Raw genomic sequence first — 27,990 nt, 5'->3', positions numbered from 1 at the left:
AATGAAAACTGATAAAATAAACACATACGCAACTTTATTTGTTGAAGAATTCAACACAGCAATTTCTTGTTCATTCTGTTTTGCAGTGAGGTGTTAGAAAGCACGAGAAGAGAGACAGAGAATAAATTACTATTTGGATAGGGATCACAGAAATTATCCCAAAATATGGAAGCAAATAGACTGTACAATTACAAGAAGTCTGAGAAGTCTGTAAGTAGCACTGAAAATGTACTAGATTTGATTCACAGAATTCAAAATATTGGCCAGTGGAAAGAAGAAAGCAAAAGTGGGCTGTAATTTCTTCACTGAAATTAAAAACAAGTTTTCTTGATGCCTCCAAAACAAACTCTCTCTGTCCAGTCAGACTCTCATGAGACAGAAATAATTACTGCATTCATTAGCAATGGCACACAAATATTCATACAAGCAAGTGAAAAGAAAGTGATGGTGGTCTGAAGGAAAAAAAAAGAAAAAGAAAAAAAAAAAGCTTATGAGGACATTCTAGGCAAGGAATTGGCTCTGGGAACAAGGATGGCTGAAGGATATTATACTACTGTTACTCTTTTCAAGCTCACTTCAAAGTCTTGCTAAAGGAAACTGTCTGCTGAGAAGAATTACTGAAGGACAACATAGCTACCTGCAGGAACTTCTACTCTACAGCAGTCATGTTGCTCTAACTGTGTGAATAGCACCCATTTCTGGACTTGTGTTGTAGACACTGAAGTCATCTTTGTGAGTGATGTGCAACTTCCAAGGGAACATATGTTTCTCAGAGGGCTTGTTCCTGCTCTGAGACACCATGAGCTCAATGTCCTGATCGGAGAGCAGCCGGATCAGATCACCATCAAGGTCCCGGTAATTCAGAACAATGTCATCTTGGTCAAACTCCCGCCTGGTAGAAGAAAAATTGATTGATCCCAAAATCAAGGAATGCCTGGGAGGTGATGCCTGATGAACAATATACTGGCAATCTAATTAATTCTGCTAAAAGTCACATTAAGCCTTGGGTGTTTTGGCATTCTTGATACAGCTAGTACTAGAAATCATACAGCTGCATTCATGCTGTGTTGTATTTAAGCTAAGAAGCCTGTCAGAACTATCTTCAGTAACTCCATACACATAGCGTAATTGCTCTGTATGATAAAATCCCCATGTATACAAGTTCACTATAGTTACTCCCCAATTTTGCCTACTTATGGGTGCCTTTTTTGAGGGGAGCGTAGGTTAAGAAATGGAAAAATACCGACACAGGTGTTCTATTACTACTATTTGATGTTCTAACGTTTTGATGTTCAACACTAGCTCAATCTAATTCAACACTAGTTTGACAGGTGTTATAAGATGCTGTCCTGCATCCTGAAGAAGTGTATTAGACAAAAGTTCCTTGCTTGGGAGCATGGTTCTGATCTTAGAACAAGAAATAAAAATTTCTATGCAGCACAACTGAGTTGGAAGTATATAGCATACGGTACTTGCTGACAATCCCAGACGGCTCTTGGCAAAGACAAATTACAAATTCTTTAGAACGCTTCAAAAGTGTTTCACATTCAAAACAGGGTGATGTCCAAGTAAAATGTACAAAAGCTAGGACTGAAAGGAACTTGAAAAATGTTTAAATGATATTAAATGTACAACTACCTGCTTGCACTTACCTTATCAATTCCATGAGATCGTTGAATAATGGAATGCTGCTCAGGTCCTCTTCCACTGAGATATCCCTGTAACAAGAACAAATCTAATCATTGCATATCATGGATAGAGAACTACTGGCATGTCTTCAGCAGTAACCTGGAAGACTATTTTATTACCTGATAGTGCTTACTGTCTCATCATGGTAATAACAGCGTACTTTATTCACTGTGTCTTCCTGCTGTGGTAAATCTTTTATGATTTTCACAAAAGCACATGGGAAAATCCCAGTGGTATCATTAACTGTTCCCTGGAAAGACAGGAAGGGTTGGAATGAAGAATGCCACACCATTTTGGCCACAAATTATACGTTCTGGAATTCAATTAATTTCCATGGAAACAACAGTATTTTTACTTATTTATTTTTGTTGTATGCAAGAATATAAAGGCTATGGAAGTGACCTGATGTCACCTCCATAGAAAGATTATACAATTGTGTAGCCAAATAAATACAAGGCATAGGAGTGAAACTGTGTGTAAAAAATGAAAGTCAGATGGTTACTAAGAAAGGCTGTGGTGTGTGAGCAAGCAGAGATATCATATCAGCAAACACACAGTATGTTTTCCTCATCCTTTTTCAGAACACTGCTGCATTTCCTATGCTCTCTGTAATCAGGCTGACGTGTGTTGTGGTATGAAGCATGAAGTATGCAGCAACTCACCCTGAGGCAAGAAACCAATTAATCACTGAAATGGAGTTTCCATCTCCTTTCTGAGGCTTTTTGTTTTTGTGTTCTAATCACTTCTAAAGAATTCAGAAACATTCCAGTGCAAGCAAATGCAAAAGAAAACTGAAGTCTAACAGGCAGGACGTTTGTAAGCTAAAACCATCATGGAATGAAACAACTTCAAGTTTGGAGTCAATGATTTATTCCTGACAGTGACACCTGATTGTGATACAGTCTCCTCTTGAAAGGAGAAAGGTCCCAAGGATTAGGATAGCCCTTCCTGCTCATGTATTTCAAGGTATGTAAATAATTCAGTACCACTATCACAGTCTTACCTCCAACCAGTCTTTGTTTACTCTGCTGAGAAGATAGATCAAGTCTCCCTTCTTAAAGCTGAGCTCTAGTTTATTGGTTCCAGAAAAATCAAATAGTGCCTATGGAGAACAGCAACACAAATTATTAATTCATAGAATTATAAATGTGAATCTTTCTTTCTATTTGGTTCTTGAGATGCACAGAGTATAAACCAGCAAGATAATATGCACTTCGTCATCACAGATTTATTTCTGGGGTAAGGTCATATATATGACTGGAGTCTACAGTTCTCACAATTTCTTCTCCTACTCAGCACAGACAAAATTGCTTTGTGGTAGTAGTGAAAGCAGTAGGATAAGCATGGCCCTGAAAGGGCTACACCTAGTAGTGGCAAGACATAGAGCACCAGAGAAATAAAGACATTGAAAACATGTAAGAGCAAGTAAGCCAAGAGAGCTGAAGACAACTGGCAACTTGAAAACATGACAACTTGAACTCCTGAGAATCGAAAAAATGTGTATTATTTCTGGTTGCAGTGTTACAGCTTTCTGATTTGCTGCAAAATGCCACAAAGAGCCGCAAGTCTAACTGCTCTTTTTACATCTAGTGTTCAGGCCCGTGCGCTGAACTGAGCGCTTTGGGGAAGTCTGGGAAACTCGTGCGTAGTTAAAATGGAACTTAGGTGCCCCCTTCAGGAAAATAAATAAATAAATAAATAAATAAATACTAATAATAATGAAATGGAGGTAAGCACATACAACCACCTTAACAAGATGTTCTTGAAAAATTAAAATTGCTGAGTTATCAGAAACATTCTCCCCATTGTCCATCAGGAACACAGCAACCATTTGAATGCTCTTATAAAAGCAAAAATGAAAAGCTGTTCCTTATCATTCTGTGTTGCGATGGCTCTTTTGGTCTTGTCAATGCCAAATTTCAGAGCCTAGTAGGGCTCTCTTTATAGCTCTCCTAGTTAAAAAAAAAAAACAGCTATCAAGCAAGTAGTTCATATGTCTATTTAATAGCCCTTTCAAAAACCTTTCTTTCATCTACAGAAAAGTTTTGGTGGGTGGATTAAATATTAACTAAAGAATACATAAAACCCAAGAGATATGCCTGATCCAAGAGCTGCTATCATCAGTGTAAAAACAAAACAACATCAAGGCAAATGCATGTTGTTTATTAACTTTACATGAAAATGTCACGTGTTCCAGAAAGTGAGCCTATGCTCAGACAAGTGTAGTGGTTACAAGGCAGTTCCACATGCTTAATAGAAATACAATTTACAGCAAAAGACAGGGTTATAGGCACTTTTCAGTAGAACCCTTATGTTACAGAAATTACTAAGATGCCTCACCTGCAGAGCTTTAATACATATGCTAAAGTCAATGAGACTGAAGCTTCTGCTTGCTTTAAATTTACTTTATGGGTATCACTATGTATATGTGGACCATTTGGCAGTGAGTTGTACATGTCTTTCAATTTTGAACCTCCTGTCATTCTGACTTCACAGTGACTCCTTCTTATTCATTTAAGGAGGAACAGAACACTTCTTTCCATCCCTTATTTCATTCCCTATTGTGAAAGACAATTGGTTTCCTGTGCTGATTTCACTTTCCCTTTCTTCCCCAAGCTCTAATTAGAAAAGACATCTTGATCAAAGAGATGCCAGAGCAAAACAGAATTTTCTCTCCTACCCTGTGACAGGTTGTGCAGAGTACTCACCTCAGCCCGAGGAGCTGCCATCCGGTCCAAAACAGGCAGTTCGGGTGAAATGCTTTTACTAAAGACAAAGAAGACAACAGGGAGGTATATTTGTCTTTCTAGTCATCAGAAATACTACATGATCAGTACAGCATTCACGTTTTCATTATATACAAGGCAGGCAAGCCTCAGATCACTGGAGGATCACTGCATGAGTGTGTGCAGCCTTGAAGTAAATAGATATGGATGCAACAGCATTGCCCTAGTTCTCTGTTTCAGTGCAGAGCAGCAGCAATCTGATGATGTCTGCTGCTGAGAACAGATGCAATTTTCAATACAGCCAGCATGCCTCTTCCACAGCGTTGCTCAGTCCCTTTACTCTACCTTCTGGGCATTTCTGTTTCTAGCATTTATGGCACTCTGTTCAAAATCTGCCATCATATATACACCCAGGAATGCATGCACACATGCAGGTTTTGCACAGCTTGTGATAGCTGAAAAGGAATCATGTCCATCTTTGATGTGCTGAAAGGAGAATTAATTTCTCTGAAGGGTAATGAAGTAAAACATCTACTTAGCAGAGAGGTGCCAGTGCTGGTGTGTAGGATAGGCCCTTGTTTACACAAAGGACAGGAACAAATTAAATATTCAGTTTCATTTAGTGTCTGAACCAGATCTCATTGATTCAGTGCCAAAACTCATGTTGACTTTAGTGGTGCAAGCCTGTGTCCTTAAGTTTGGCTTGCATATTCTTCAGATTATAATAAATATTACCATTCAAGGATTATCAACAGACAGAGTTAAAGAGCATTTTTTTAAAAAAGCAGGCCATAATTCCTCAATTTAGAATTTTCCTTTTGATGCAAATACCAGCTACGCTTTAAAAATTTTAGATTTTTGTAAGCAAGAAATAGCATGTTTTCACTCTCCCCCAGAGATGCTCATATTAGGATTTCATGGATTCACTCGGGAAACACAGTAGTGATTGTCAGCTCTCTTTTCTCACAAAACTGGACAGCATCTCTTACATCAAGCAATGCTGAAAAAAAACATGTCAATCGCTTACACTCGGCGTGTCCGTGGGCGAAGCCGTCTCAATCTTCTAGGCACCTGTTCACTATCAAAATCTGAGTGGTAGAAGAACAGCCGTACCTCTTCATCCATCAACACCCAAGCGGGTAGGCAGAGTAGGTTCTGTGCCAAGAGTAAGTAGGAAACAGAGTAATAACAGTGGGAAAGATCAATTCTCTATTTATTTACAAGTACCAAATATGCATCTTTGACCTACAGGATCATGAAGGATATTCATTACTGCCAGAAATCTCCCTCCTCTCCCTTCTCACTCAGCAGGACAAGGCTGAACAGCTGACAGTTTCTCCTGTTTACTCTTGGAGTTGGCCAATGTACCGCTTCACTCTTTGTGCGCCTGATTTACTGCAGGAGTAAATTATTCCTGGCGTTTCCCTTCAGAACATGAATGACTGTGGAAAGAGGGCAATCTTAAGTACTGGAAGATTTGACCTGTGCTTCAGACCATTACTGATTTAACATCAGGGTTTCAGTTAACCCCTGCACACAAATAATTTCTCTCCTTGATGTTGCTGGCTGTCTTCACTGTGGAGCAGGTAAATTCAGAAGTCCATCCTGCTTTGCTAGTCTCGTAGGTGCACTTTCCAAACTCCGTACTCCACATTTACTTAACTCCTTATTCACACAACACTCTAAGATTCACCATTTTCTCACACATCTTGGTTTTGTTTGTTTGTAAGGCTATCTATCCAAACACGAAGGCAGGGAGTCAGCCTTTGTGAACGCTGTACTCCAGAAGATCCCTACAGTCTGAACAATCTGGCGACTAGGACTGCAGATTGTCCCACAGTGCGGACACTGTGTCTTCCAGAAAAATGGTACAGAGAGAAGCATGTACCTAGGGCTACGTCAGTAATGTCTCTCTCAGCTGATTGCAAGGGGTGATTTTCTACAGTGCTCAGTGCAATCTCTACCCCCAGGAAGGAAGCTTTACCTTCATGTAGACATTTAGGATAGGAATCCTGCTCTCTGCAATTTCTTTTTTGGCCCCAACATAAACCTTCCCTAGAAAACATTAAAGAAGTGAAAGTTATTAAAGAAAAAATAATGGAGGCTGTCACAGAAATGACGCAATCAAGAGAAAGTAGGATCTCCAAGAAAATAGGTATTATCTAAAGAATTTTAGCTTTCTAAATGAATTTTACCACACGTGGAGCTTGGTTTCTCCAGCTTCCACTGCTGAGAACTAATTCCTGTCACAGCTAGAAATCCTGTGTACTTCCATACAATGCACTCCTCTTAAGGACAGCCTGGGACTGACAAAGCTACTAATCATACAGATTTGGTACTCGCAGCTTACCTGGCAATATGGGGAGTGTGCAGGTAAAAGGGCTGTTTTTGCTCTCTGCCCCATATCTCTCCTCTAGTTTGGTGTGCAGGGCATAGAACTGACGATAGCGTCGGAAAATCAGGTATCTGCCACCACTTTTAATCTTTACTTCGATGACAAACAACTGAAACAGAGAAGGGGGACTCAGGCTGACATTCAGACTTATAAATACTTACAAGACAAAAATGAGGCATACAGCGGGCACTGCTCCAGTGGTGGGAATGTTGTTTTAGGGGCAAAGTGAAGAGAAATGCTTCAGTTAAGCATCTGCACAGTCAAGTACTAGAAAATAACAAGTTAGCACCGGACAGTGTGGTATATGTATGGGTCCAGCTTTCCCATGGATCATGTCCCTGTTGCTGCTTTCTATCACCTGATCCTAAAAGAAAACCTGGAAGGACTAGATGTTACTTTGTGCTTACATACCTTCCCTCAGAGAGGGGCAAAACATATTAAGGAGGTAAATATAAATACTGCCATTTGAAATAGAATGAAGACACTAAAGAATCAAAGCCAATATTTTGTATAGTAAGATTTTTGTATAGTAAGATGTTTTGAACGTCCAAATCTGTTGACAGAAGTCTAAATGTCTTTTTTTTTTCAGATTTTCAGATGAGAAAGCATTCATACTTCTCTTTGACTTTTAAGCACACAATTTCAGAAATTACAGTAAATGTAATCTGACCAAAAGTAAAATCATATTAGTAATAATAATAATAATAATAATAATAATAATAATAATAATAATAATAATAATAATAATAATAATAATAATAATAATACAAAAAAATAAACATAGTCCTTTCACTTCTAATGATCTCCCTCCAACCCTGATAGTATTTGTTATCTCTCACCAAAATTGCTTGGCCCTAAAGTAGCCCCTGATTTCCAGGCACTGAACTCTGAGTCACGTTGCAGCCATGTCCTTTGGAAACATAAAGGCAGAGCAACAAAACTTCACTACATTCCAAAGTAAAACCTGCATACTTCAGTGGGAAACTTTTATGAGCAAAGTCTCCAGCAAAAGAAGCATAGTCTGTAGAAGTTGGATTGAGCTGGGCTCATCCAAAACCCCTCTTCAGAAAATCTCATATTGCTTTTCCCTTCTATTCCCTTCCTGTGTGCTTTTCAATAACTCATTGTAAGATCTAAATATGATATCAAAGACACACTACCTTTTGTGGAAATGGCAACATCCTAACTTGACAGTACCATAGAAAAATTAAGCCAAGACCCTGCCCTTCTACCCTCTTTGAATTAATTTAACCACTCTCTTCACCAAGCTTATAGCTCTCTAACAGGAAATAAATCAGAAGTTAGTTAAGAATTTAGAAACTGAGCAATATTAGAGGACACCTCTGTCAGGTTTCACCAAGTAAAATAAATGTTTATACTAAGTTTGTGATAGACTAACCTCCATTTCAGAAAAGTTAAGCACTGAGAAGCTTTCAGCATGGAACTACTCATTACAAAAAGCAGCTGCACCAGTTTAACTGCATCTTGCTTCCCACAACCAAACCAGTTGAGAGCATATAAAGACAAGATAAGTCTCCTTTCTTACATAGTAATTAGTAAAGCCTTTCTTTTCTTCTATATCTGCAATGTTAGCTGAAACAGGTACATCATCTGGAAGCTGGTCAAAATCACTGTGAAGCAAAAACAAAAGATTTAAGTTACTCATACTGTTAGCCTATGGAGGTATCTATGCAGGTATCATAACAAAGATTAGGTGGCAACATCACGTTATCTAGTGTCAAAACCAAGAGAAACCCGTGGTGTCCTTCTCTTCCTTTGCAGGACGCTGAGTTCTGTACCTTCAGCACAGGTCAGCAACCTTCATGGGAACTCAATGAGCCTGAAAAACAGCCCTACTGCTGCTGGGCTTGCTCAAGTAGCAGGACTACAAAACAAAAGCCTTTCCTGATATATGTGATCAACCATTTATGCATTCTTAATCCTTCCTACAGCATTTAGTAGGCTTACAATTACAATTCAGCAGTACTGTTTTTTGTTCTTAAGATTTTTATATACCGTGAGTTATGCTGTTACTATTACTGCATTACATTAGGGAATAGAAAACAGATCTGAGAAAAGAGTTTGTTGTGTTACATGCTGTAGATACTGTCAGCATAAAGGCAATTCGTAAAAACATTATATTTTATGTGTAAAATGCATACAATATAGTTTGTAAATATAAAACAAGAAACAACAAAAGGATAAGCACAAACAGAAGAAAAAAAAAAAAAAAAAAGAAAGAAACAAAGATGTAATACTGTTCTACATCATAACTAATGGTTCCTGCACCAGCTGTCAAAATATTGCCAAGTTTTCTTGTAAACTTCATGGTAAGGTAGACCTTAAAGTTGTTTTGGAAGAAGAAGGAATAGCCTAGCAAATATTTAAAAGTAGACCTTCCAGCCACAGTAGATAACCTGAAAGAAGCACAAAGATACAAGTTTGGAAACGTCAAAAGTGCATGGAGGAACACATGAAAGTGAGCAGGCTTAGAATGAGCTTTTCAGATTCTTAAAAGTGAATAAAACAGATTGCATCTGAAGGAAAAGAGAAGGGAGGATCCCTGAAGGAACACCGAAAGAGTAGCCATATGACCAGGCTCTCGTATTTCTTGTCCATATCATCCATGCAATAAAACAGCACGGATTGGCAGATGCTGTTTCCTCTGGGACCGCCTCCTTGGCACAATTTCTTTGACAAACAGAAGACATTCACCTTTGCTTCAATCTTATGTCATGTTAGAGTGCTACTTAGATTAACATTTAAGTAAAAAGGATTAAGAATGAGATAGAGAGAAAAAGAAACTGCAAAAAGGATCCCCTAAGGAATGCCAAGCTGAAGTAGCATTACATTTTTATGATCCTACAAAAAAACACAGCAGTTGGCTTAATTTATTCTGCTTTAAGAATATCCCAAGCAGGGGTTTCCACAAAGTGTAGCCTATCAGAAGGGCTGATGTAATGATGTAAAGTCTTGCAATCACTTGCTTTAGGAGGAGAATAGCATGAATCAGCACCACCCACAATACCCTAAATACCACCACTTACAGTGAAGAGGGATGTGGTTATGGAGATCAAGAAATACAACTAGTCATATCACAAACACTCCTAGCAGCACCAAAAAAAAAACAGCGAGAGGGAATCTGTTGGCAGCCATAAAGAGGACAACGACTCATTATTGTCCTAGGTAGTGAATATTGCCCAGAAAAGATGAAAGAAAATCCACTCCAACTTAACAAATGTTCTGCTCCACACTAAGAAACCTAATAGTCTGGAAGCTATGATAAGAAGCAGCCTGTTAGAACCATCAAAATGAAATGCACAGATCGTAGCAGTTACATGGAGGCTTGTGGGAGGAGGGACAGACATATTACCTCTTTTCTCGCAGCTGTCGGGGAAGAGACATGCTTTTCAGCTTCCTAAATCCAGATGGCTAAGCTCTGTTCCTCTGCTTCTTAGGCAGTCCTTGGCTGAATGGGATGAGCCTGGTCAAAGCATTTCTCCCTGTGTGAATCAAAACTCCTCTGCAAGGCCTCAGAGATCTTTTTTTTCCGATCTTTCAGTGTCAGTTTCTTCTGTACTTCCCCTCCCCCAAGAAATTGAGGAAGTACTAAAGAAAAAAGTCATAGAGAAAGGCTGTTTTGTGATGTCTGTCATGTATCGGAACTGCCACAGTTGAGAAACCAAAAGTCCAACAAAAAGCAGAAACTGTGAGCCATTGTCTTCCCCTGCAGAGAAACACTTGCCTCTGGAAAGCCAGTATGAGTGGACTCAACAAATTCTGTTTTGTCACAGCTTTAATGACTCCAAGTACACATCTACACTAACAGTGCTTGTAAGCTAGGATGAATACCTCTGATGCCTTCTTAAACCTTTGTGATTCCCAAGGATCCTCCCTTCCACAACCAAGAGCGAGGAGGTGGAGCTAAAGAATAAATTTTCATTAGGGAACAGAAAGGATGGTCAGGAAATTCAACCTTTTCAGTCACATGGGTACCAGGAAATCATGTACAAGAGGTTAAGAAGTGAGTTCTGAAGGATGTAACAATACAAGTAAAACATGAGTCCTTCAAAGAGCAGAGGTCTTCTCAGTTTCATATGCTCCAAACAATCCACATTTGCCACCCACAAAGACAAGGTAATGGTTCACCCAAGGAGAATCCTAAATGCTCTGCCCTGTACTCAAAGGGTTGTGATATAGCACTTGTGTAACATCAGTTGAAAATCTTTCAAGAAGAATATAAAAGGGATAAAGTGACAAGGAAACCATCATTTCCTAACACTGCGGGTAAGTTGCAGCATTTCTCATCTGCTTTAGTCAAAAAGCTGTCATGTGCAGTATCTTTGCCTCCACATTTCCGTCTTTAACTCTCTTCCATTTTCATGTTTGGTACAGGTTTCATTCCTTCTCATCCTTCTGCTGTCAAGCACCAAAAAAAAAAAAAATCTTATCTGAATAAAGCAAAAGTCAACTAGCATCCTTCACCATTTCTATTGACAATTGTAATAATCAAACTTAAGAGTAAACTTCATTTTACTGCATTTTAATGAAGTAAATTCTTCACCTATCTTGTTCCTATGGAGAATGGAAGGCATTACAGAATTTGAGAGGGAGTATAGTGTCTCTTGATCAAAGGGAACAGAAGTCACAAATTTCTGTACTGTATTTTCTGAGTGATTTGCTACCCTGTGCTATCCATGAAGATTTAGCAGAGTAGTTTCAAGATGGTGATGTTGGATATAAGTATCTCCCTAGATCTTCACACTCCACTGTGTTTTTCATTTTCTTGATGAGTGTCGCGTTAAAGGGGTGTAGCTGATTAACCGTTACAGGCCCGGTTGGATTCAGAGTACTGAACCAGTCGGACATTCACCAAAACTGGGGGTCCGTTCGGACATTCACCAAAAACGTAATAACCACCTGGGGGTCCGCTCAGACATTCACCAAAAACGTATTAACCACCTGGGGGTCCGTTCAGACATTCACCAACAATGCATTAACTGTCTGGGGGTCTGGTTAGATTCAGAACACTGAACTATCACGGATAACCACCCTCACCCTAGTTGCATTAATGAGAGCTATCACAATGCAATCAAGTATGGTTTATTACAGCAACAGATAATCAGGTTCTTTTGGATTGCCGGTGATAGTGACTATCTGCAAAAGCAAGCTAGTATGCATGAAATACACAGGTGTTACAGGTGTTACAGGTGTTCTAGGTGTGTGTTCTAGGTGTGTGTTCTAGGTGTGTGTTCTAGGTGTGTGTTCTAGGTGTGGGTTCTAGGTGCGGGTTCTAGGTGCGGGTTCTAGGTGCGGGTTCTAGGTGTGGGTTCTAGGTGCGGGTTCTAGGTGCGGGTTCTAGGTGTGGGTTCTAGGTGCGGGATCTAGGTGTGGGTTCTAGGTGCGGGTTCTAGGTGTGGGTTCTAGGTGTGGGTTCTAGGTGCGGGTTCTAGGTGCGGGTTCTAGGTGTGTGTTCTAGGTGTGGGTTCTAGGTGTGTGTTCTAGGTGTGGGTTCTAGGTGTGGGTTCTAGGTGTGTGTTCTAGGTGTGGGTTCTAGGTGTGGGTTCTAGGTGTTCCAGGCGTTATAGGTGTTCCAGGTGCTATAGGTGTTACAGGTGCGCAGCCTAGAAATAAACGCGTTAAAAGGATCAAAGACTCTATAGAGATTTATAAGCAAATATTCAGATCTCACCCAAAGGCGTCCCAATGGGGGGGAAGAGAGGCTCAGCCCGTCGACTGATCCCAGGAGTCAGGAGGTCCTAAGGATGTTGTATGTCCTTGGGATGGTATCTCCCCTGACGATGGTATCTTCCCTAACATCCCCTCTCTCTTGGGCCAGTTTATATTATTTTCTATCTTTTAGGTGGAGCTTGAGTGGCTCTAGTCAAGCATATCTTAGTTATGATTGGTGTAAAGTTTTCCCGTCTCTGTTTAAAGTAATAGGCTCCGAGAAATTCAGAGCGCATGCTCAGTGAGGGGTGGTCGCACCTTGGAGGCGGGTAGCTTTTGGGATGGAGGTGTGTTTTGGTATTATAATGATATTATAATGAGCAAAAAGTACACTAGGGTACAGCATTTGTCAAAACATGACAGGTCTTTGGCTTAGGGTGGCAAAAAGTGCAGCTTTGTGCACAAGAACAATCGAGGCCCCACCTGATTACAGAGCCTAGCCGTGGTGTCTCCACTCCACTCTACGCTCCGTGGTGTTCCTTAGAGCTAGCACACCAAGTTTCCCCAGCGCGATAGCATCTAAGGTTGGGAGCCTAGGGAATGCTCAGATAATGCAGTTATGCCCTACCCTGAAAGCCTCTTCAATGCTGTACCTTTTCCTTAAAAGTGTGAATGTTAGTTTTATTTTCCTAGTTACTTCAGGCATTTACACCACAATGAGGCCTACTAAATGGGCAGTTCTCATGTAACCTGAAGGCAGACTCATTATTCTCTTTCCTTTGCCTTGAATGAGTGTGACCATAACAAAGTTTTCTAACTGCAATCTTCTTGCTTTCTCTTGACGTTTGGAAAGAAATAATACAAGATTATAAAAGATTCACCAGAACTCTTAATCACAAGATCAGCATATATGTACTCATGAAAATTCAGAGGGGCCCTCCTGGTGTGCAAAAAGATTGTGAAGGCACAAGAACCAGGTAAACTTTAACAGAAGAGAAAGGTGGGATTGATGCTTTTAAGATCACTATTTATATTAGATGGATATCATAGTTTTGATAAGAAAATCATAAAAAGGATATCCTAATATTTTCAAATCTCTTGGAAGATAACCTAGATATGATGCAGATACATCTTTTAAGAGACAGTGCAAAAATACTTTCTCAGTGTTTATTTCTCTTTCCAAGACATGGTTTTCAAATAACAGGTTGATAGACAACCTCATAGATAAATTGTCTATGCAACTGCTTTGCTGTAGGCTGAGTAAAAGAAACAAATTGATTGAAGTTCTTCCATCACACTTCTGTTTACTAGAGACTGTAACCAGTAATAACACTGATCTGACAGAATAATGGTAAACTTGCTATGAAAGTTCCTGATTTTGCAAATATTTTCTTGTTTTGAACTAAAACAAGTCAAAGATCTTGTTTTCTGAATAAAGGCAGATTACCACCTCAGAAGACTGGATAGCTGATTTATCCATGTGTTAGAGGAAATAGGTGCAAGAAATACTAATTAATTAATTAATTATGGGAGACTACTAAGAAAATCTTCAGATGACTGAATTACATGCTTATGCTGACATCATTACATATTTTTTCCCCAGTTCAGCGCCTACTATACTATTTCAGCTGTGCATGTCTGTGAACTGCGGAATTGTGGTCTTCTGTCTGATGTACATGTTGTTAGAATATAATTCTGTAAGGATACATAAACACCTTGGAAATCCAAGATTATCACCCATAACCAAGCACCCAGAACAAGCATGGAATATGGGGAGGTAGTTCCAAATCGCTAAAGATATGTGAACCACTAATCAAAGGAACATAATAAAATTCCTCAGCTGAATTAATTCTGATGACAGCACTACATACCACGTCTATTAGAGCAGCAGCTACTGTATAATTTTGACTGTGCACACCAGTTAAGCTCTAGAAAAATAACTTCTGTCTGATGTTCCCATTCCTAGAAAAGTACTGCATAATTACATTCAATCACTAGTCATAGAGTGAATTTGTTAAGTAACTGAATAAAATGAACAAGAATAATATTGCTAAAAGATGTCTAGTCTCATCACGTAACAATCTGTAAAGGAAAGTATATTGTACCAAACACTGCAAGGGAGCTGAACATCAAACAGAAACACAAGCAGCAGAGTTAGCTTGCACAACACTTTCATTAAACCTACTATTTTCAGAGGATATGTGGAATATTTGTTTCTATAGTACATGCAGCATTAGCTGTTGAATGCCTTTTCTTCTATGGTTGATTGATGCTGGACTGTAACTGATCACACTGATTTGGGAAAAAGTGATTTGGAGTTATATTCCATTTTCCATTCATATTACACACCTGTACAGATTTTGCTTTTATGGCTACCATCAGCTGTACAGAAGGCTTTGATACACATTTACTACATTTTCAAATAGAGTCATGCTTAAACTCCGTATCATGATAGCACATTAATATTGAATTATGGCTCTACAAAACTTTTTTGTAAAAGTTACATAAAATAAGCTACTCCTGTCTGCCTTGTAATCTTCATTGCTCTTTTGCAGGTGTTGCTCAATACATACCAGCTGAGTGCACAGATACTCTTCCTGTCACACTTTGAGTTGGGAGGGAAAAAAAAGCACAGGATTATGGATAAGTAGAACTTTGAAAATTGTCCTTGATTTAAAGCTGGATGTAGTTTCTGTGACTACTTGTTAAGGGTGAAAAGTACCTGGTAGGAATTTGCAAAAAAAGGACTATGATTGTGTGCTGCTGACAAACATGACTACACGACTACACAATCTATCCTGAACTGGAAAAAAATTTAAAGGTCAGCATCTACCACTCTTCCTTGGCAGTGAACATAATCATGTCATTTATATAATAAATTAGTACTCAACATGAATAGGTTTTACAGAGCCAAAAATGAAAGAAACAGTAGCCTTCTTTTTAAATTGAATTTTTCTTGGAATAACAAATTAAATCCTATAATTAAATCTGTTCTTTGCACCTTAATTGCTTGAGTAAAACCACTCATGAAGGAATGAATATTGAAAGACAAAAAAATAACCCTCCCCAAAATGAGTTTTTTGCTTAGTCTTTCTCAGCTAATTGCACTCAACAGTATCATTCTGTGTGTTGTTAGTTCAGGGTGCTATAGCCAGATCTTCACAGCTTTTCTTATGCAGAGCAGTATCACATGTAATATTATGGTCTTCCTCTCTATGGAAAACAATTATGCCTTTACTATAAATATTTAAAAAGATGCAAGATTTCTCTTGGATATAGCACGATCACTTGAGATAAGAAGAAATTGACTAAGTCTTACCATAACAATAGTAACTTCTTCCTGAGCAATGTTTTTTTTTTGTTCTTGCAGAGCTCAGGTGGATACTCATGCCCAAGTCTAGAATAACTGAGAGATATGGAAGCTCAGAAACAGCAACAGAACATTTCTTTAACCAGCTAGCATATGATTTCCAGGATAAAAGAGGCAAAGAAGGAAGAAAGAGGGCAGACACTGTCACTACTACTGTGTATGACAGTCGTGGGTTGGAGATGGACCAATATGGAATAGTTAACTACCAACGTCAAAGCCTGGTAACCAGCTATTGCAGACACAGAAGCAGAATGGCTCCATTCGAGAAGCTCTGAGAGAATTACATGCCTACAGCCATTCCTCCAAAACCTTCAAACATAGTTCTAAGTGCACAGCAGCAGTGACCCTTTGTGGCAAGAGATTCTCTGTGTTTTAGACTCCTAATCTCTAGATAGTCAGAAATCTGTCAGTCACAGCTATTGCTATTCAAGGCAAAGAAATTTCTGCTTCATCTGTTTCACAAGTTCAAAGACCTGTCAAAATTACTCAAAATTTTTTTTCACTGAACTTTCCCAAATCTCAAAACAGGGTTAGGATTTGCTAAAATTTGTGCAGAGCTACATTCAAACCATCCTACACTGTTCCTAATAATTTCCCCATCCATTTGATGAAATCCTGTGACCAAATCTCTCTGACTTAATTTAGAAACCTCAGATAAGTGTTTTTAGTTAAGTGGAAGTTCTCTGAATAGACAATGAAGAGAGACTGGCACCTCTGGTCAGTAAATCAGGCCTCAAGTGGGCCAACTCCACCTCTAAAGGTTGTATCTGTCTCCTTGGACTATACATAAATTATAAAGTAGCTACATTCCTGATTTGGTCACCTCAGGTTCCTAAGGCTAGGAATATAAATCTGTGCCTTGCTGTGGACCTAGTTATTACTGGTATAGAGGTGCCTTCCCATTAGGGACTCAGTTATATTTGGATATGCACTTTTACACTGGTATAATTGTCTTCACCCTAGGGGAGTTGTACTACTTTAGCAACACTGATATAGTCAAAGAAGCACAATTTTCTGGTGCAGACATATCCAGTTTGCTTATTACAGAGAGTTTAAGGCTCATTTACTAATGATTCATAAACTGGGACAATATCCCTTAAAAAAAACGGGGGGCAAGGGGGTTAGAGATTAAGATAGAAAGGTGAGTGGAAAACGTAGAGGAAATAAACATCAAAATGCTGTGAATTTCAAAGTTCTGCTCTGCCAGTATTCCTCCTAGTGTACACTTACAGCCTGCCTCACCTGCTGCCATTAACTCAGCCTTTATTCCTTGAAAGATAAACCCGCAGACTGAGCCCAGCAGTAACTGTACAAATAAGTAATCCGATCGCAAACCACCTGCCAGTCTGTCCATTTCTAGTGTGGAGTTTGCGTGTCTCACACCTCAACAGGCAGAAAGCTGCCTTGTAACATAAAGCTGGGTCTAAATAACAGAGCTCTCAATTAACTGTGTTCAGTTCAGCCACTGGCTTGCTATGTGATTCCTTAATTCCTCAGCATTGCCATCTGCAAAATGCGGCTGACAATAATACTTTTTTTTTTTAGCATAGGGAGATAGTGAGGAAGAAGAAGGCTTAACAGAGCGATAACTCTTTGGGAAAGTCAGGTGAAAAGTGATAAATTACATCTATCATCCTTAGCAACCCACCTGCACTCAAAACTGCCTACAGTTCAAATTGAAAATATAAGAACATAAAAACATGCCAGTAATGTATGCTCTGATGCCAGGCCTTAGAACTTATTCCCAATCCATTCCAAAAGAATATAGTTGCTAAACTATCACATATCTTAAACAGCAGAAGCCAATGGGCCTGCTCTACTACTGAAAAGGAGAACAAGAACATTAAATGAAGAACAGTTTTCTGCCCAAGAATGCTATCTAATCAGGGAATGCATCACCCTGGTTGTGGATTGCTTCAATAATCGGAGCCCAACAAAAGCAATGGGGGACTTTGAAGTTGTGATCACACAGTGATGTATTTCAGGATATTCCCTGTCCACACATAATCCCGCTCTTTCCTGCACCACAGGAAGGCACACATGAGGCTGTGCTGCAAAATACATCAGCTGACTGATCCAGCTGTTAAAACTCTTTTTAAACCACAGAACGATTTCCCAGCCCAGCTCACAGTACAGACATCAATATAGAGAACAAATGGGGAAGAATGCATCAAACCAGCATTGCTGCCAGATAACTCTGTCTTATGAAAACACACTCTGAGTACAGAGTGGATGTGTATGTGTACATGTACATCTCCAAACAATCAGGCAAGTGTACACTTATGTCACTTGGCAATTCATCTCTACATAAAGACGGCAATGCAGTCTCCAACACATGTGCTTCAGGGCAACCTAGAACTGGCACAGCAAGGATTTTTCTGGTTTTATGATGTAAGGAAGGAGCCAAAACACACCCTTAGCTGTGACCTTTTCCGTAATAGTTTTTCTGAATGACGTATCTGCTACTAAGTTAGTATCTGAAGAATCCAGTCCTTGAATAGCTGTCTCTCTGCTTTAGTCCCTTTGCCCTGTCTGCCAGCCCTTTACTTAATTTTCCAGACTTCACTACAAACAGCTTGTGGAATCCACTATAAAATTTGAATGTAATGCCACCACAGTGTGTTTCTCACTGGGAATCAGACAACAGAAGCGTGGAAAGGAGGGCAGAAAACTTTATGTCAATAGCACTTCCTCATGACTAAAGGGGGATTTCCTTGTGAAAAGACACAAGGAAGACATTTTCAGATAAAAGGAGAAAGAGCAAGTGAAAGGGGGGAAAGGATAGAAAAAAAAAAAAAAAAAGCAAAAAAAAAAAAAAAAAAAGCTATCTTATTACTAAGACATAAAATACATTTCCTATCTAAACAACTTTATTCCAAGCTAGCTGGTTAGGACACCCTCAGATATGTCTGCTGCAAACCAGTCAGAAGTGGAGGGGGATTGATGTCCTGTTCCAGTTCGTTCCATTCCACCTCTCGCCTCTGAGTTCTGCTGAATGTGACATTTTTCCCTGGCGCCTAATACACAGAACTCTGCTGCTAATTTTATGCACAGAGCTCTCATGCTGTGTAATTTGAGGCCAGAGTCTCCTCCAACAGCCTGCCAGCCAGAGTACGCACCCTCCAACATTGCTTCTGCTGCAGAGAAATGGGGAAAGGCAGGTGGAAACGAGCCAAACAAGCAACGAGCTCCTAAACTTCTCAGAGGTGTTTAGCTGATTTTTGGCTCCCAGATCTACCAGGGATCTTTCTTCAGCTCTCCCTGTGCTGTTTATCAACAGTCTAGTCCAGTGGATCTGACAGCAGTTACAAAGATTCACTGAACTCAAGGCTCTCACTTCTCCCCTTTTTTCCCATATTAGATTCTGTCTGGCTGCTGTAATACTACATCAGGCTGCTGGCCACAAGGCTTATTTAATACTACAATGATACAGAAGAAGAAGCAATTACTGTAAGATCATAATCAAGGTTTTAAAAGTGAAGCTGGTATCTCTTTTTCTGCACCTTATTTGATATCTCTGCATCTCAAAGACAAATTCTCTACTATACAAGGTTCTAACAAAATGAGAATTGTCAAATAACCTTTAAAACCTGGCCTGATCATACTCAAAAGGGGATTGTACTGGATGTATTCCCGTTAACAGACTAGAAAAGCTTCTGTGCCAGATACCCCTTCATGCTTCCAGCTAACTGGACCAACTTTTGCTGGAGCTATTTAGTGGAATCATCACCTCCCACAGCAGAGAAAGTATTGAATTAGACACATTTTCAATACTACTTACTTCTACCCTGGTGCTGATAGTGCCAGAAGGAGAATACCCCATACCACTGTCTTCTCCCAGCTCCATTTTTTCTTTCTCTTGACTGTATCAACCAATAGACACCAAAGGGAACTACAGGTTAGAAAGAACAAAGAAACTAAAAAGCTAAAATTAAAAAAAAAAAAAAAAGCCACCCTCGATAACAGTTATATCCATAACTTCACTGAAAACACTTTTTGCCAGAACAAAATTAATTCCATTGTCTAAAGACTTCTTTGGATGGCATGATATCATCCTCACTAATGTTTCTCCTGGTATAATTACATTGAACAGCAGTATTAACTACAGACCTGGTTTTAAGAAGTTTAAAAAAAAATCTCAGACCTGTACAGCAGATCTGCGCAGCAAGTGCTATTATAGCCCAGAGATCTAGCTCTAGCTGAGACAAAATAAAATCTTTCTTGAGAATTTTAGAAGAATTGAGATATTTACTGGTGTTCAGCTGCAATAGAACATAATGAGCTTTGATGTCCAGACAATTTTCTTTGCAGTTCCTCTCAGCATGAAATATGTGCCTACGTAGAGAGAACAAAGGAGGAAAGACCAGGAAGAGAAACATAATCCTTTATTCCGTATCTACAATGTGAGATAAACAAAAGATAAGGCAAAGAAGTAATCTAATTCCTTATATTATTCTAGTATAGTTGTCACGCTCACTGAAGAAAAAGAGGAAAGATACAGGCAATGGAAAGTGGGCAGAAAGAGGAACATAAATTAGTAAAGGGAATAAACGGGGATGTGTAAGAACAACCAAAGGTAAGGAAGGATTGGGAAGAATCCATCCATCCTCTGAAGACACGCATTGCATTTCCAAACTTGACCCACATGTGTCTGACTATCTAATTTATGAGAGACATGAAGCTGACCAGCCAGCAGGCTGGCCATAAATTACTTCTCTTAGATAAGACAGGATGATTTACATTAGGAGAGAGGAAGAGAAGACTAAGGAGTAAGAACCATGCCCCTTGCCCTCTTTGTTTGGCCACTGCCTGAGATATACTCTGTTGGCCTCTAAAAATCTGCAGGTATCCTGAGGTGATTATACTTCTTGCCAAGACCTGTCTGTTATAAAAACTAATAGATCAGAGCCTTTTTCTACTGCCTGACAGTGTGGATGCATGGAGCAACTACACTTTCAGCTCCATGTTACCAGCAATTTTGCTGACCAGGCTTTGCTCAAGTCCTTTCATTTTCCTCTTCTTTCATATACCTTTCTTGCTTATCTTATTTCTCTCCGTACATGCACTTTTTTTTTTCTTGTTTTATTTTATTATTCTCTGTATAGAAGTTTTATTGAGAGACCTAACAGGCATCAGAACTCCAATCTGCACGGTCTGCTGCAAATAGAGTGCAAGACCATCCCTGCCCCAAAGAGAGAATCTAAAACCAGTTTTGAAATATATTCTTATTCTGTTGCTTTTGATCTGCTTGTTGCCATTCTTCTTACTGTTCTCCATTTTGATTTCTCACATGTTCTTTATATACCTTACTGGAGAAAGACTATTTTAAGAGGAGTACTGTTAGAGAAAAAGAATCATTATGAGGGCATTTGGCTAGCTGACAAAAAAAAGGATTTGCCAGGACCAGGGGATGTTAAAGGCAGCTGCATGGACTGTACCTGTAGGAAATGCCTGTACTTGTGTTTGTTGGGTTTAGCATTTTCCTGAGGTATTAAGATCTGTATCTTGTTTCTTACCTGACTTTTGATTAAAGCACTTTTTTTTTTTTGCAGTATCCACTTGATATACTGGAGGGCAGGGCTGCCACTCGGAAGGCCCTTGGCAAGCTAGAGAAATAGGCCAACAGTAAAATCATGAAATTCAGCAAATGTAAAGTTCTGCACCTAGGTTAGAAGGAGTGTGGGGATGGGTTGGCTAAGTAGCCAAAATAGGACCTGGAAGGTCATGGTGGAGAACAAACGGAACATGAGTAGGTCATGAGAAATTAATTTTCTTCTCTAGTAAATGCTTATAGTGCTCTCCTGGAATACTATTGCTAGTTTTCAAGCCCCCAAAACAACAGAAATATTGACAACCTGAACAGAAAGCTGCTTGAAACCAGAGGAGGAGGGGAAGATAGCCACCATGAAAATGAACAGTGACTAAACTTACGCACTGCACAAGCACTAGACCTGCACTAGTTTTATTAGCAATAAATGTAGTTCTTCAGTTATTCTTTTGTCTTAGAAGTTTGGTTCACATTTCTTTATTCCTGTTAGTGCTGAGGCCCTTAGAGCTTAAGATACTTAATGTAAAAAATAAAATAATTTATATAAACTTAGTATGTCTGTCCATATATCTCGCATGATGAAAAAAAAAGGATAAAGAAAAATTTATACAACTCGAAATTGAACTCTTACAGCCATTGACTAGCAACCAAGCAGAAAGGCTGCAGAGTTTTACACATATAACTGGTTCAGACAACAAGAATCAGATAAGGTTAACACTTTCACCATATAACTAAATACATCTAATTAGTATTTCAGAGACATCATTTGAAACTTGGGTATAATTTTGTTCTCAGCTGCAGAACCCACTGTTCACACGTTTGAATGGCAGACATAATACTTACCAGTCCACCTATGTCATGATGTAACTATATTAAGAGTTTATGAACATCAGAAAATTTTACACAGAAAAATATTTAGTTTCTCCCACTCTTGAATTCCTCTCGATTCCTCAAAGCAAACCTGTAATCCTGCTCTGAATACTTTCTTTCCAATAGTTCCTTAATTCATATGTTGTAGAAAAAAAATGAATTCAGAATGCATTTGCCTGCTTTGGCAATATAGTTCACATACTTACTCCTTCTGATGATTGTCTTATGCTTCAAAGCCTACCAGATTTAGCAAGGCTAACACCAGATACTCTACTTTTACATATAATCCTTTTTCAAATCTCAATAAACTCTTTGTTGAAATAATAGCCATCCAGCTGCTAAACCCACAAGATAATTAAACGTTGTGTGAAGGGACATTTCTTTTTTTTCAGCAGATTTAATTTTTATCAAATGATTACTCCATCTTAATTTAAATAATAATTATTCAAATACTTTTTTTTAACCTCTTCTCACCTAAGTCCTTTCCTGGGCCCTAAGACAATGGAACAACTTGAAATGTAACTGATATAGCAAAAGAAGGGGGGTAGGCAAGAAATGGTTACTGAAGATTCTCATTTAGGCCATAGATCTGGCTTCAGAGGGACTATTCATAGTTGAAAAGTAAAACATATGCATAAGGCTGTGAAAGATCACAGTGTCTTTGGCACAAGAGTTATTTCTTGCTATGAGATATGTAAGTGCAATACTTACGAAAGGCCTTAGTTACAGCTGAATCTACAGAAACTGATGTAGTATAAAAACAAATGAGAAAGAAGTATCTAGGAAAAGAAACGTCTGGTCTTTTATAATAAATCTATTCTTCAAATAAATATCTGACTTTGTTTTCTTGGATTGATTTAGTCTGAGTCTGCATTTTTGACTGTATATGTAAAATTCTGGTCAAAACATCTACTTTACTATCCACAGACTGTGTTAAGAAGATGAGGTAGTCATGGTTAAGAATTCACGTTTGAATTAATGCTGCCACACAAGTGCAAAGACCTTATCTTAAACATGACAGTCTACACAAAAGATGTAACAGGCAAAAGAATTTAACAATTTAACAACGGATATTTTTTTTTCCCACTTTTTTTTTCTTTTTTTTTCCTGCAGTAGCAAATTATCTAGAACTACAGAAGAATATTTGCTACATGCTATTGATCCAATCAGGATATCCCTTGGCTTTTCAAAAGAAACAGCTCTCTTAGATATTTACACCTTTGGATTTCTTCCTCCAAGCATCTGTATCTGCAAAAATCCCTTCTCTCCTTAAAATGAACTACTTATTTCTGTAAGCTGTTACTGTATGGTGTGCCACCATTTTAAGGGAGACTCTTAGCAGATGTTTTTGTTTTGCTTTCTCATTCTCAGGCTCCTTTTAAGGAGCTATTAGACTTTTGGGTTCCCTAATCCCCCAACTAAATTTATCAGCAGTTGATTGCAGCCAAGAGTTAAGCTAAATTAAACTTTGAAATCTCTGTACAATGTATCAGATGCACTTCTGGTAGGGGAGGTGGAACAGAAAGCTCCGAATGTTCTACTTACGAAGAGACATGAGAACCATGTTTTTCTCTCATCATTTCTTGAAGCTTCCTCAGATTTTTCAAGATCACCATAATTTCCCTGATTTTATAAAAGCAAGAAATGAATTACTGAAACAACTTGTCATTTACCTCTGTATCAGGTGTGTGCATGTTACACGTGCCTAAATTTTTGCAGATGTACACATTTTCCTCTACAAGTGTGTACTTCGTATATCAAAAAGGTATGTGTACACGCTTAGGTTAAGGCTGCATGCATGCTTGAGACATTTGTTACAACCCATACATGTGGTGAATATGTATTTATCTGTGTGTGTGTTTATGTGTCTGTTCCCAGTCCTTGTCCTCACCCAATCAATCATTCCCTTGCTTGTTCTCTTACTCATACTCTGAAGTATTTATCAGAACCGATACCCCGCCTGCTCTCTTTCCTGCTCTTATGATGAATAGTAAAATACAGTCTTAAATAATTTGCATGTCAACATCAATACTTGGTTAGTTTTCATGACAAGACATCACATTCCCCTATTACTGCAGAACTTTTCACTTCTGTGGTACCTCCAGCAGAAGTGGGACTATTAAGTATTCTTACAAGAACAAAATCCAACAAAACATAGAAAGGGACAAAAGGACTTACTCTTTCTAAAAAAATAAAAAAGTATATAGAAAAAAATTTGAATGCTTAAGAGGAATTAGCATAAGACAGTGATTTTTCACCTGTAAGACTAATTGTGATTTAAACTGCCAGTAATTTTCATAAGTCACCAATATGTAACAAGAGATCAGTACCAACATAGACTGACAGTCTCAATCAAATTCATAACAAAGTGTTCCTCTCTCCACAAAGTAATTATTCAGTGCTACTAATTGATCCCTATCTCACTGCAATTTCTGTAAAAATCTCTAGAAGTCTAGAAGAGAGGCCTGGTCAAGTCTCCACTAAAAACACCATAAAGAGTTCCAGTGACAACTGTGGAAGACGGCTCAAGTCCAAAAAAGACATTTGAATAGATACTACAGCTCTTTAGATGTAAAAGCAATTCTTGCACACCAGGTAATAGTATACTGATGCAATAAAGACAAACTTCATATCTAAAAACTTCATAGCATTTACTCTGAGGACACATCAAAGATTTGTTTCCAAAATCATTTGTCTATCATTTTCATCAGTTTTTTTTTTCAGCAGAGAAAGTGTGTGTGAGAAGTGTGATTTCTGCTGTCTGTATCCCCATAGCTACTAGAAACAGCTAGAAAGGGAATTGGGCACATCACAGCATACAAAATGTCAGGTTAACAAATTCCATCACAACAGCTCAGAAACAGACGCTAGCTTTCTCCCACCTTCGTCCTCCCATATCACTAAAAGAACGAAAAAAAAAGAGAAGTCAACAACAGAAAACTAGCCAAAGCCACGTAAGGGGACCAAATATGTCCTTCAGAAACATAAACCCCTCTAAAAATAGAGAACAGCTATGCAAGTCACTTGTTTTTACTCATAGCAGTAATAAAAGGTCCTTGTAAGGGATTCGCACAAGCTCTGTGCTGTTACAGTAGCATCTGGTCTCCCCATTGCTGGAGAGAAATGGTGAAGAGGATTTAGAGCGTGTGTAACCTGAGAGAGAAATCATCTGTCATTCCCTCACAGGGCATTAGCAAACTTTCTCTCTCCTGAGATAAAGAAGAGCCACTTTCCTTCCCCTGCTTCTTGAGATTACAGCTTTAAGCTTTTTTATACTATACACGCTTATGACTAATGTTAATGGTTAGAAAAAAAAATCCAGCTCTATTAAGAAAAGGCAAGGGAAGCCCCATCGAAAAGAAACCATATTCTGTGTGGTACACAGGGTGAACTTGGTAGCAGAGAAGAAGTTGAGTAGCAAACAGATCCTCTCTGTGAAAGAGGATACCCTTCGTCCACCCAAGTGAAACTTGATGGGCTGTACTTTTCATGATAAAGAGCCAAAGCAACAAAGAAAGTAAAGGATGCTTCATTATTGAAGATACTGTCAGAAGAAAGGATGGAACATGCAATTCCTTGCATGAGACCACTATACTGTGTGGTTTCATGCAATCAGTTAATCTGTTGGAGTTTCTGTTTTCTGCCCTTTAACAGGAGAAAGTGTTAGAAAAATAAATCCAAGACAGTCAAACAACAGTAAAGGAAGATATGGAGATACACTAGCTCAGAGATCAGCGGGGTTTTCAGTATGACCTGCTACTTCCTTTTTTCTTTCCCAGAGTAGGGGGGAGAAATGTCAACAGAAGTGCAGAAAAATAGCAGAGATGATACATTTCAAAGAGGCAAAATGCTGGCAAACAGCACATCACTTTTATCTTGCAAGCCTCTGCTTGATCCAAAAGCAAGATATTAATGATCCCTTTACTGAAAATATCTCACCCTTCTTCGAGACAACAGCTTCTGTGTCCCACTGAGATCAAAACTCAAAGGGCCTAGGAGCTACTGCCTGTTACAAATGGCTGTGAAAACACCACAACACAAGCTAAAAGCTCTGTTTCATATCAGTCAAGTCTGTACCGCATGCTACATTTGATGTTGCACTTCTAGATTTTTTTTTTTCCCTAAACATGGAAGACTAACATTGTTGTGAAAGGTGAGGTGCAAGAAGGCCTAACAATAATTTACATAAGTGATGGCCACCATGAACCACTTTTGGAAAAAAAAATAAAAATACTAACATCAAAGAACAAAATATGTGCCCATAATGAGCATCAATTCAGATGTGGAGAATACCAAAAAAAGGCAATGTGAGTTTTTATAACATAGTTTAGTCCAGTAATTTTTTTTTAAATACTATTTTAAATCAAGGAGATTAACTTTTTTGCATCATCTAGGAAAAAATGAAATCCCCCCACATAAGATTATGAACAAGGTGATGAGATTATTAGCAAAAGAAATGTCTAAAAAGGAATTGTAAGAAGTTGTGGTGCACTGGTAATGGCAGGGAAGATGCCATTAACCTCTAGGAATATGCTGGTGAGCCTTTCTTTGATAAATTTTCTTCCGAGAAGACAGAGGACGTTACAAAAGATAAACTCAAATTTTCAGTTTGAAATATAACCAAGGGAATCCCAGATTCAGCAGAAGAGAATGCTGCTGGATCAGTAACACCAGTGCAGGTCCATTCATGTGAGAAGTTTAGGACAGGTAGTAAAACCAGAGATTTTCTTCCTGCAGTCTTCCCTTTAGGCAAGCTAAAGAGATAGAGAAAGTATAGAAGAATTCAGTGTCTAAGTCTGATTCAATCTGCAAACTACATGGAGATATTTCTTCAGTGCCAGTAAGTTTGTTTTGTGTGTATCTGTATATTAACAACTGAAGTGGGATTGCTGAATTCATTTCATCGGGGTGACTAAAACAATATTACAGAATAATTACTTTTATTTACTGATATTCTCCTTGGCTGGATTGAAATCATGACCTAAAGCTGAGAAGATATCCCATTTACCAATTCTGTAAATGGAAGAATTGTTTTTCTAATGAAATATTGACAATAAACAAACAGCTGACTCAACTGTGCTCCTTTTCTGATGTTAGTTATAGACTTTCTTAGCCAGCACTTTCCACTTGAGAGGTTGGCAGGGAAAGCCCAAACTTGCCATTTAAGCATCACTGCTATGGAATTATTCCTACTTAGTTTACCCAGAAATATATAAATCCTTTACAAATTTCTGACTTTTAAATACATCTCACTGTGCACTAATAACTCTGAAACCAATTATAAAAGCATAAGAGAAAAACAAAAACAAACACCAACAAAAACCAGCAGATTCATTAGAAAATAACTAACAAAATTTGGCTTACCACAGGATTCCAATTGCTAAAACTGAAGTCATATTTCCCCCAAAAGCTGTTTACCCTGATCTAAATGCTTTGACTGCTCTCCTACCAGCAGTCTATTATAAATGGGAATAAGTAATGAAGCCATCTTTCTGCTGTGCTACTTTTCCTAGAATATAACCCCTGTGGTAATAATTACACGGGCTTATCCATCCCAGTGTGAACAACACCAGTGTCAATTATGACAAATGTCTGATACCCACGAGTGTCTTGTAAAGAAAACCAACTGTTTCCATTCTCTTAACCTGGGGTCAGGGTTTCCCACTGGGACTAACAGCTTTTTTTCCTGCTGTAAATATCCATTTGAGAGTTGCTAGAAGGT

The 27,990-nt window shown here is 38.6% G+C and overlaps 1 protein-coding gene across 2 annotated transcripts; it reads right to left on the bottom strand.

Moving 5' to 3' along the window:
- Window positions 1-12: 12 nt before the first annotated feature.
- Window positions 13-27,913, bottom strand: NCF4 (neutrophil cytosolic factor 4). Of its 2 annotated transcripts, none has more exons than XM_068665458.1 (10): window positions 27,633-27,913; window positions 8,357-8,441; window positions 6,766-6,919; window positions 6,400-6,470; window positions 5,443-5,570; window positions 4,398-4,455; window positions 2,693-2,791; window positions 1,809-1,939; window positions 1,653-1,718; window positions 13-892 (listed from the first exon to the last, which is right to left on the bottom strand). In XM_068665458.1, exons 1-10 carry the CDS (start codon window positions 27,662-27,664, stop codon window positions 664-666), a joined length of 1,053 nt encoding a protein of 350 aa, XP_068521559.1. In that variant the 5' UTR covers window positions 27,665-27,913; the 3' UTR covers window positions 13-663. The 2 variants fall into 2 exon arrangements, with proteins under 2 accessions (XP_068521559.1, XP_068521556.1); XM_068665455.1 differs by lacking the exon at window positions 27,633-27,913 and adding an exon at window positions 10,184-10,671.
- Between the last annotated feature and the right edge of the window lie 77 nt (window positions 27,914-27,990).

The sequence above is a fragment of the Anas acuta genome, chromosome 1 (genome assembly GCF_963932015.1).
Source record: "Anas acuta chromosome 1, bAnaAcu1.1, whole genome shotgun sequence".
NCBI classification, from domain to species: domain Eukaryota; kingdom Metazoa; phylum Chordata; class Aves; order Anseriformes; family Anatidae; genus Anas; species Anas acuta.
This window is presented reverse-complemented; position numbering and strand designations above follow the sequence as displayed.